We start from the raw sequence: 11,731 nt of genomic DNA on the forward strand, positions 1-11,731 counted from the left end.
TTTCCCAGCCCTGCCGCCAGACCTAATCTCGCGCGATAGGACACCTCCTCGTAACATATAGTAAACCCCCTTCGACTCCAAAGGGATACCATCGACTATAAATAGTATATAGGTTTTCCTCCCGGTACTCGGGTTTCCTATATAGATTAGGCATAGAGGTACTAGCACTAGGCTAGATGGGGGCTTATCCCCCCCCCTAGATAGCTTAGCTAGTGTAATATATATATATATATATATATCGATAGTAATTTATTAATAATAATCTACCGCTGAATAATAATTATAATGGGAGACCCTAAGGCTAATAATCTTATTAGCTATATAAGTATTAAATACTAATTAGAGATATTCTAGCTTAACTTCCTTAGGCTAACCGAGACTGCTAGTAAGTATAAGTTTTTCCTTAAATTATATTAAAAAGGCAGCAAAGGTTCCTTTAGGCCTTAATATAAAAAGTACTTAAGCTTAGTAATAGTATAGTCCTATTGGTATAGGTCCTTAAAAAGATATTAAAAGTATTCGAAAAATTTTATTATATTATAATCGTAAGCTATACTACTTTTAAAGAAGGCTGCGATTTATAATTAGACTATAGATAATAGGTTCTAAAAGATAAATATCTATTAGGTCTTCTTATCTCTAATAAAGTCCCTATCAACCTCGAGCTTATATTGCATAAAGGTCTGCTAGGCTGTAAATATAGCCTTTTTGCTATTAAAAGGGTCCCCTATCGGGATCGGCTTATACTTTAGCTAGATATCCTAAGCAGTAGGGAGGGGGTCATTTTATTATACGACCGGGGCCGGTTAGGTAGTATTTTAAAAGCTATTTAACTAATTCGCGAGAAGGGTCTGTAGTAAGGCGGTAATAGCAGCAAGGTATTACGCATTAGTCTATATCTACGCCTCTATTTATTATAACCCTATTATAAGCTACTCTACTTGGGTATATATATTACATTAGGGGTATTATAGTCTCGGGTTATTTAGGCCTATTTTTCCAGGTATACTCATCTCGATATCTTATATAGCCTATATCATTGGCTCTATAATATAAGGTTATAATAATAAGGCTAAGAGAGTCTATTTAAATATAAAGGACTAGCCCTAAGGCTATTATAAATAAGTATCGAATAAATATATTAAATAGACTAAAGAGGAAAGAGAGAGGACCTAAATAGGGGCCTCTAAGTAGTCTATTTATGCCTATATGTAGTATGGGCCGAGTCCTTAGCGAGCCCTTGTGGCCCCATGCCGATACTCCTTAGGCTAGTCGCGGGCGCAGCCTGAGTCCTAGCCACATTATAGCGCGTGCGTAGCCCGAGCCTGTGATAAAAGAGTCGGAAAGGGATTATACTTAATATAATAGTCATTAATAACTCCGACTAAATTAGTATGCAATAGGCAATAAGCCGATTATAGATTATATAGTACTATATATATTAATAGAGTTATCGAAGCGAAGTAGAAGAGGAAATCTTAAAAGTAATATATAACTAAAGTAAAGGCCTATATAGCATTTATAAGTCGTAGATCTTTAAGTGCTACTAATTAAGTACTAAAAAGATGGCTTAGACTATAGATAATATACCCGAAAGGTGTGCAATTAGGCTAGAGGACTAGACGTAAAGGGTAGTAAGTAGAGCAAGTATTAATAAAATAAAATACTTTTAACTAAGCGAGTGCAATAAGCGAGGGAATAGAGTGACTATAGAACTTTATGAAAAAGTAATTATATGGCCCTAGGTATAGCACTACCTGGCTATAGCTGAAAGCTACCCTAGATAGTCCGCGAGGGACGAGCGGATTGCGGGACCCTTATGCGAAGATATAGGTATAGCCTGGGGCTGAAGCTCTCTCCTATGTTTGGTATAAGGGTCCCCTTGCCCCCGGCCCCAACCCACCACAGGTCGGGATGAGAGCGCAGCGAGGGGAGCAGAGAATACGCGGGAGCGGTCTTACATCTGTAGGCACGGAGTGACGAAAGATGGTAGTAACAGCCCATGGGAGCGGAGCGAACCGGGCTGGGGGAGGGGAATAACGTAGTAGAAGGGGTCACCCCTCCATGATACACATGCAGATTTCGGGAGGAAGGTGCATGAGGTGAGGTGTGGCCCACCAACCTCAGAGGTATAAAGGTCATGGACCGCCCACATCCTAGATTCCTGGGATCGTCATCCTTTTCTACTTCTTATGCCCGTGGGGCCGATTGCAGAGAGTGCGAGGTGAGACGAAGTTAAGACTGTCGGATAGAACTACAGAGGCATTTGTCAAGAGACAAAGAAGCCCTTCATTGTTTTCGCTTGAGCGAACACGGATTGTCTGGTCAATAGGTCGAGGGCCAGATTGGATTTGGAATGTTAGACTTTGGGTCTCTTTCCTCGCAGGCGGTGCGTCCCGCAGAGTGCTACTTTTTGCCCTGCCCTTTGCATTCGCCTGGCACGAATGGTTTGTCTGAGAGACGGGGAGGTGAGACTTGTTGCGGCAACGGCTCAGCGACAGGGGCTGTCGTGACTGGACTGAGTATTGCGACCTTGAGTTCGCACACTGCCGATACGAAGGAGCTGTTTAGCAACCTGGTATGGCCAGAGATAGGCGACTTTGTTGCGTCGAGCTCTTTTGTGGACATTGCATCGGCGATGTCTAGCCTGGCGTTTCTCATTGGTGAGAACGTGACCCCTGGCGAGAGCCCTTTTCTTTGGCTCGGTAACGATCGTTTTACGTGTCGGCGAGAAGGTCCACCGTCGCAAGTTCCCAACTGGTTGGCCAAGGAGGCTGATGCACTGGGCATGTTGTACCTGGGTCTAGCAATGTCCACTGTCAGTGGCTCTTATCGTCTCGACTCAGCCCTGAGCGAGTTGCTTTTCTGGCAGTCTGGCATGCCCGTCGACGCCGTGAGATCAGTCGGAGTGGAACGAATCGTAGAAACAGTTCTTGGGTTTAGTCGTGACCGGATGGAGGCCTTTTCTCTCTGGGTAAGTCTGCAAACAGTCGCAGTGGTGGCTTACCTCGTGAAACTTGATGTCCCACAGGAATGGGTAGACAGCGTTCAGGAGCTTGTGCGGCCGGAAGTAGAACGACGGGTGCTAGGTGGTGCACATAACGTGGAGGAGTAGTGAGGCAATACAGTTGTTGTTACTCAATAAAGAAATGCAGTTGAGGAATCGCCGTACTATAAGGTGCCCGAGTTGAGCGTGAGAAATGGCGTGACTTGATCTAATACAACTTCAAGCGTGACTGTGGATATAGAAGAGTAGGGTTAACTCCAAGTGTATAACCCGTTTACCCCCTTGCGTTTACAAGGTGTAGATGTCCCAAGTGAAGGCCCTCAAAAGATGGCCAAGACTACGAAGAATACCCCGAAGGGGTGCGGACGCGCCGGAGGTGCGGACGTGAAGGGCAGCGAACAGAGTGAGCGTCAACAAAGATGAACAGTTTTGACCAAGCGAGCATGGCGAGCGAGGGAACAGCCACCAGAAGATGTTGTGCCAAAAGAATGTGCTTGGCCCCAGGTACAACACCACCCGGCTACAGAATAGAGTGACACAAGATAGTCCGCGAGGGACGAGCGGATTGGGACCCTTATGAGGCGGAAACAGGCGTAGCCTGGGGCCGACTCCCTCTCCTATGTTTGGTATAAGGGTCCCCCGGCCCCCGGCCCCAACCGACACGTAGTAAAGGTGCTGGATGGGATCAGAGAATACGCGGATGCGGTACGTACTTGGAACGACCGGAGGGAGTGAAAAGGTGGATAACCTCTGATTGGAGGGACGAACAATGAGGGTGTGGCAGACTCGGTTGCGCAGCTTCCTGGGTCCCACGTTGGGGTGGCTACCACAGGCATCGACCGTGGGGGAAGATGACATAACGCCCATGGGGGCATACTTGAAAAGGTCGAGGAGCATGGCGACGAGCAACGCAACTTGGACTTGTAATCATCCTGTGCGACAGGGCAACGGAGTGTATCCTCCTTTTCCACGAGGAAACGGGTTGACTGATCCAGGGTAGGTATCCTCATCTTTGGAGAGGACGGAATGCAGTCCCAGGAGACTTGCTTACGGAAGCATCAGGTCAGCTGACTACGCGCTTGGTTACTGTGGAGACGCGACACGACCGACACTGTCACATGTGTCACTCACGTGACACCCTCACGTGACAACATCCATATTTATATACGCATAGCTTAGCTCCCCGTAGACATTAGCTAGAGAGTGAAACCAAGCCTTTTACATCCACACATTTAAGCCTACGATCGTAACAGACACGCTTATTACACCTCAGCCACGGTGCACGTTGCTTTTGGCGGGTGCTTGTTCCGGCAATTGATTTGACATTAGATTGTCCCTTTTCCACCTTCATCCCTCCCTTTTCCACCTTCATCCCTCCCTTTTCCACCTTCATCCCAAGGCATAGAGCAGGCGATTGATCAGCCTAACTTTTTAGAAGTCGCTAGCGGCTTAAGGGTTGCCGCCGATCATTTGGCCCGATATCGAAACCTTCCCGCCGTGGACGGTAGTGCCCGCATAGCCCATACTCTTCAAACCATATTGGAACGCATGGATGCAATGGTGGAACGCATAGATACAATAGAAAGGAACATAAACCGTCGTTTTAACTAAGTGGAGCGCAGGATGGATGGAATTAATTGTAAGCTAGATGACTTGGCTCGGAAGGTGGATGACTTAGATCGGAAGATGATAGTGTTGTGAGTACTAGAAACCTATTGCTGGGAAGGCAGGATATGCTGACAGTGAACTATGGATAGGAATAAGAATTTGATGGCCCGACTTTAGAACAGCATTATTGTGCACGATAACGTTACCTTGGCACCCCTCTATAGCGTCATCACGGGAGAGGTGATGGAACGATGCCCTAGTACTCTAGCGGATTTAGAGAGGATGTCTCGTAAGTCTTCTTTACTTCTAAGGTGTACATATCGCTGACTGATGGATAGGAGCAGCCCAGGAGGTGGCTGATTTGCTGCATCATTTAGATGAGCCTGTGCCAAGGACCATCGACTAGAGGAGACGGCAGTTGAGACACGCTTTTGAAACACCGTAACGCTGCTTTCAATGGAAGTCATGCTCAGACTCAATAATCAGTGTCAATCCGCCTTCGTCCTTGAAGGCGGATTGACACTGATTATTGAGTCTGAGCATGACTTCCATTGAAAGCAGCGTTACGGTGTTTTCGTCACATGGGTTTATGAGCGACGGTGGTATGGATGTGACTAGCGATTAGACAATTGGTTGAACGAAAGAGTTTCACCCCAGGCAATCCACTCTTAGACAATTGTAAAGTGAAGGTTTAAAGCGTTTACAAGGTGTAGATCTTCAAGTGCTACCAACATGAATGATTCCCCCGGAGGGAGTATCTAGACTATGAAATCAACCCGAAGGGGTGCGACCAGGCCGGAGGACTGGGCGACCCAAGTAAACGGACTATATAGGTAACCGACGTATCCTCGACTACGAGGCACAGGGTCTTGTAAAGGGATGAAATGGTGGGGTTCCTAGACGAGATTAGCTGAAGAATCCAACCCTCCTACATACCACATTTTTGGCCCCTGCCAGTGGAATAAATTCATGGTGATGAGACTGGGACCACAAGTCAATCCGCTACGATATTATTACATTATCTTCTTCTTCTTGATCTTGAGGTTTTTTTTTTTTTTTTTTCGACAGGTCTTGCATCTATCACACCTTGGCGCTTATTTGACCGGATTTAGCAATACTTTATTATAACCTCTTCCATCTATTTGCAGCGAATTACTTTCCGAGATCGAGCATTACAAACGACCGAATAATTATAATCATAATCATAATAACAAATCCTAGCTGCGGTTAGGTCAGGTCTATAGCTGCGCGTGAAGGCCTGTAAAGTTCCTGGCTGCGGTCAGAAGAATTCAACAAACTGGGTGGCTGCAGTCATTCCTGCGATACGATGCCTGGCTGCGGTCAGAAGAATTCAGCTATAGTTAAATTAAGAAATACGATTTGACACGACTTTATCCTTATAAGACTACGATCAAGACAAATAATAGAACTACTAGTAATAGAAGCAGACAGAAAGCTAGATTGACTCAAAGTTCTGAGCTGCATTGAGGATGGGGCACTTTTTGTTGGGGCAAGTAGCGAGAATATAATACGCCACTTAAACAACATAATAATACGAGGCTATATCGCTTAGAAGTGGGAAGAAAGGAAAACTAATTGTCAAATGGGTTTTCGCCTGCTAAGATAATGCAGTATGCGAAGGATAAAGGCAGTGGAATGGTAAAATCGCTGCAAAGTAACGGCATAGATAAGATACGAGACTAAGGCGTAGGAACAATCTGACATTTACTTGCGTGCATACATGCTTACATTCCTCCCATTATTTGGGTAGGAATATCTAGGGATTTAAATACATAATAGTCCAACATAGAACATCCCTAGTGAAATCAATCTGACGTGAATATCGTGACCATACTGTGATATCATAGATATGTGGCGAAATGTGCATTTGTAGTGCATCGAGATTTGCGACGATAAAGTGGTGTGATCAATTTGTGATGCATTATATATTTGCGCGTGAGGGAATGTGTGTAAGTACGAGGTACTCAAATTTACTAGCAGCCGCCATATAAATATAAGTACTGAATACTTAATACCTTTTTCAATCTGATGATGCGGCGATGCGTAGGAATTATCGGCGATAGATATCCAAAAATAATAAAATAAAATAACAATAAATAATTTCATTCTGACATACCCCCCTAGATAGGCTAGGATATAGCTCTATCTAGCTAATCGGTATTACTCTCGTCATCTTCTATTTTTCATATTAGGTTCTTAATATCTACTAGGCCTAATTAATTACGGAAGGTAGTAAATTGTTGACCTATAAGAGCCTTTATGAGTCTATCCGCTACTATATTATTAGTAAGGATATAAGTCAGGCCGAATAAACCCTACTAATAAGCCTGTCACAGCCAGCTATTGTAGATATTAATATACTTTAATGTAGTATTAATACGGGGCATTGTTATTGTTACTGGGCGTATAGCTTATAAGTTATCGCACATAATAGTAGCCTTATGATCAAGCTTAAGTCCTAGTTGTTCTATGAGACGGGTTAATGTAACGAAGTGGCCTAATTGGGCCCTAAGCGGGTGCCGCGCACATCGCCAGGTAAAAACCTACTCTTTTGACCATACGGCCAAAAGAGTACGTATTGTACTAAGTTACTTTGACTTGGTACAATTGACACCTATATCACACTAGCCGCGCGCACTTACTGTGAGCTTGCCCTTAGTATATATGAGACGGGCGTAGCCCGAATCCTTGACAATTACAGATATAGTGGTCTTAGTAGTTGACAATAGTGCTAGTAGCTCTGCTTCGGTGGAAGATATGGTAACGGTATATTATTTAGTAGCTTCCCAACTAATAGGTCCGCTAAATAGGCTGAAGAAAGACTCTTAGGTAGACTTTCGAGAGTCTTTATCATCGGCAAACGCAGCATTAAAAGATATTAATAGCTCTCTAATAGAAGGTTGCTGCTAAATATTATCAATTAGTTATTGTATAGCAGTATATTAAATAGCTAAGCAATATATGATATAGAGATATATTGTAACCCCTATGGCTAGTAGGTAATGGTAAGGGGAAGGGTTATATAGATATTCTAAAAGGCGGGAGACTGCTATAGTAGTATCAGGTCGGGTTATAGTGGTTGGGTAATTTATAGAGCCCATAAGCTTTTAGTACTGGTATATCTCGTGTGCCGTAGCGATACCAATATATTTATCAAAATGCTGTTCTAGAATTGGATAGTTTTTATATATAATATTTCTTTCTTTTAAGAAGTCGTGCGCAAGCTTTTCTATATAAGAGTCTTACAATAGCTAGGTCTTAGTAGGCCGATACTATATAATTCGGATACCTAGGAACCATTTCAGAGTACCAAGGTCCTTCATTTTATAGGCTGCTTTTAATTTATTAACGAGGGATTCTGCTTTAAGACGATTCTTTAGTTGAAATAATACTACTATATTATCCACAAAATAAAAGACTACCATAGTAGTAGTAATCATAATGTAAGGGTCTTCTGTGATAAGAGTAAGGTCGGAGGATTTAAGGGTTAATAAAAGCTCTTATTGCCATAGGTAAGGAGACCTGCAAAGACTATATAAAGCGCGTTATAATAATAGTGCCTATCTAGGTCTTTTAAATCCACCCGGATATTTGATATAAGCGACTTCGTCCTATAGGCTATTGGTAAATGCCAATACAGCATCCATTTATATAGTATTAAGGTCGAACTTCATTATAATAGCTACTAAGATTCGGAAGGACTTAGCTATTAATATAAACTCGGGGTACCCAGTTATACGTAGGGTCGCGCGCGTGGTATCATGTACCGTGAGGTCATAGGTCAAAAGTATAATTACTTCTTTAATTATGACTAACTATCTCAAAGGAAAGAAAGGAAGCAAAAGAGGGTAATTATACGATGTGGCCTTTTTGTGCATACTATAGTCACGTGTATCGGCGTAGTCGGGCCGGGCTGCTCGTATGCCCTACCGGGCTTAAGGGCTCAGGGGCAAAAGTAGCCATATCATGCGTAACGGGTATACGCAGTATATCTATCGCAATATGCTCAATTGGGCACCTTACGATAGCGATTCCGATACTAGCAGCTTCTCTTTTTATAGAAGCAAATATCGGAATCGCTAGGATATAAGGCGCATATATAGAAAAGAAAGTGCGGCGCGGTTTCAGCAGGTTGTGCCGCCGATAACGCTATCGCGCCGCGCGGCCGGCTTGTATAGCCTCATACCGTATAGCCGGTATATTAAATATCGCAGCCAAAACAAAGGGGCAAGAAAAAGGGGCAGCAGTAAATATAATAAAAAGGGCAGTATTGCACACAATATTAAACATAGGAAAATCCATATACTTGCCACCTATGATATTACCAATATCTTCTAAATACAGTCAGATATTAACCGGCCTCTTTACCTATCCTTCTATACGTATAATAGCCTTATTTTAGTCGACGAAGGTCTTAAGGGCTTTATTAGGCATTCTTTTAGTTATCACATCAGTAAGGTTATTATTCCTATTAATCTAGCGAATTTTATAGATTTCCTAGCGCTCATATAACTATTGTAAGGCTATAATATCTATTATAAGCCTCTTCTCTTTCGTAGTGCCTAATTTGATTAGGCATTTATATAACGAAAAAGAGTCTATATATATAACGGTAGGGAACTTTAGTAATCCTAGCCTACTGGTAATTATATTAAGGGTCGTGCCTATCGTATATGCAATATCGACCCCTTATACTATATTATATAGCTCCGAAGCGAGTGTACTATATATTATACGCTTATTTTTTATAGAACTATAAGTAACGATATTACCGGTTAGCAGGAAGGTATTATCTATAGGGTTATCCTCTTTATTCCCTAGCATAATAATATAGCCAATCTAGGAGCTTAAATCTTTATTATTAGCAAAGGATCCGTTAATAAATACAAAGAGTTTGGCTATAGCAAGGGCCAGATTGATATACCGTAAGCTACGACCCTAGTTATCGCGCTGCTATTAAAGGCGCTTATTTAACCTCGCGATATTATTAGGGTCAGGTTGCTAGTATTATGCTGCAATAGATAGGTTAAAAGACGCCTCGGGCTAGCAGACTATAGCTATATAAGCACCGCAAGCATATTACTCGATATAGTTACGCTAGGCTATAGGTATATTTTTATCGATAGTTGCGATCTTTTTACTTTAGCCTTTTTAGTATAACGTTATTATACGGTTAGTCTAATTAACTGTGAAGATATATCTATTAAATATTAAGGGTACAATTAGTAATAGCCTTATTTTAGGCTTAGCGTTAAAGCCTGCCTTAGTAAGCTTTAATTCTTCCTATTAGAAGAAGGTATTATCACTTAGGCTAAGGGTATTATTAGTCTGCATACCTACGATACTAAAGCATATAGTATCGCTAATATCACCAGTATAGTCAGGAGCGTTAATACGGTCAATATTATTAATACAGTTAGTATCGCTAATGCGGTTATTGCCAACAGATATCAGTAAATAGGGGTCATATATTAATATAGTTCTGCCTAACTTCTTGCGATAGTGCCGGAAGTATATTGCCTACTAGTAGGTGCCTGCCTTAGCTATTCCGTATAGTGGCTTTACTACTTCTATAATCGTATTATCGGGGTATTAATACGCTATCTGCTTAGGTAGCTTAGCAATAATCGATCTATTAAGGATAGTTAATAACTATACATAAGCCTGCATGATATCTTATATCTAAAGGAAAAGGCCGTAAGATTATTATAGTAATAAGGCTATTAATATTAATAGCCATTAATTCGCCTATTAAATTATAGGAGATTAAGTCAATATCAATTGCTTCTCGTTATTATTATAACCCTATATAATAAGCCTAGACTTCTTGTACGGGGTATATATGCCTTTGCTTTTAATTTCTCGTACTATGCGTAAGTTGAATAGGCGTTAGGCTCTATATTGACTAATATTAAAGGTAATAAATCTGAATATATTATAGGCTTATAGTGCTTTTATCTCTATATAATTAGATTACTTAAAAAGGGCTTTAGGGGTTATAATCTTCCCTTCTTAGCATAATTAGCTAGTAAGCTATAGGTTAGCTGACTCTTTTACGGTTAGGAAAGAGGTATTAATAATAGTATTAAAAGCGATAGTATTAATAAGAGCCTCTTTTTAGTCCTTATTAATTATAACATTAGATACCACCCTTATTAGTAATAGTAATAGTAATACTGGCCGTAATACTAGTATCCTAGCTGGGTTAAGGTCAGGGGTTGGCGATAATATCGCGGCTATAGGTCTTATCGATAATATCTTGGCTATAGGTATTATCGATAATATTGCGATTATAGGTATTATCGATAATATCGCGACTATAGGTATTATCGATAATGTCGTAACTATAGGTATTATTATAGCTAGAGGTGCGGCTATAGCCGGTATCCTGACTTTTAGCCTGCCGGGGTAGGCCAGGCTTTCGGTATAGATAATATCTTTAGTATTATTAGGGTTATAGTTATATAGCTTAACAATTATTAATTAGAACTTAATAGGGCTATAAGGCATTTATATAATATAGGTCTTACTATCGAGGCTGATTAGCCGGTACGGCTTATGCTAGCTACCTTTCTCTCGCTATACCTATATATTAGACTATAGGGGTAGTCAGTAGATAGGCTGTATATCTAGGCCATTCCGTTAGTTGAGGGTATTACAGACCTAACGTCTAGTAAGGCATTTTCTAGCTTCGTTAGTAGCCTTTCGTAACGTTAAGGTATATTATAATACTAATAAGCTAGGGGGTAAATTATCTATAAGTCGAGGATATACTCTAAAGACTAATAATATAGGCATTAGACCGTTAGGTCTAGCGGAATCATTAATAGCCTTTATAATAAGCTGTAATTTTTATTCCTTTATTATTAGGTCGCCTACTTTATTGTTGATAATTATATAGGCTTAGCGTAAAGGGGCGTAATATCTCTCGACCTTACTAATGCTATTATAGGCTTCTATAGGAATTTTATCTATATTGATAGATAGAAGCCGGGCATTATAGCGGAATTCGGTAGAGGTAAAATTAGGTCTAGCATTATAAACTATCTAATCCGGCGGGCTAAGGTAAGTATTAATCTAGCATTCCTTAAGGGC

At 41.3% G+C, this 11,731-nt stretch overlaps 2 protein-coding genes across 2 annotated transcripts; both read right to left on the reverse strand.

Moving 5' to 3' along the window:
- Window positions 1-2,406: 2,406 nt before the first annotated feature.
- Window positions 2,407-2,790, reverse strand: UV8b_03796 (uncharacterized protein; the record flags this gene model as incomplete). Its single annotated transcript, XM_043141294.1, has 1 exon — window positions 2,407-2,790. One exon carries the CDS (start codon window positions 2,788-2,790, stop codon window positions 2,407-2,409), a length of 384 nt encoding a protein of 127 aa, XP_042997228.1.
- Window positions 2,791-3,624: 834 nt separating this feature from the next.
- On the reverse strand, window positions 3,625-4,017 carry UV8b_03797 (uncharacterized protein; the record flags this gene model as incomplete). Its single annotated transcript, XM_043141295.1, has 1 exon — window positions 3,625-4,017. One exon carries the CDS (start codon window positions 4,015-4,017, stop codon window positions 3,625-3,627), a length of 393 nt encoding a protein of 130 aa, XP_042997229.1.
- Window positions 4,018-11,731: the final 7,714 nt, after the last annotated feature.

The sequence above is a fragment of the Ustilaginoidea virens genome, chromosome 3 (assembly GCF_000687475.1).
Source record: "Ustilaginoidea virens chromosome 3, complete sequence".
In the NCBI taxonomy this organism is placed as follows: Eukaryota; Fungi; Ascomycota; class Sordariomycetes; order Hypocreales; family Clavicipitaceae; genus Ustilaginoidea; species Ustilaginoidea virens.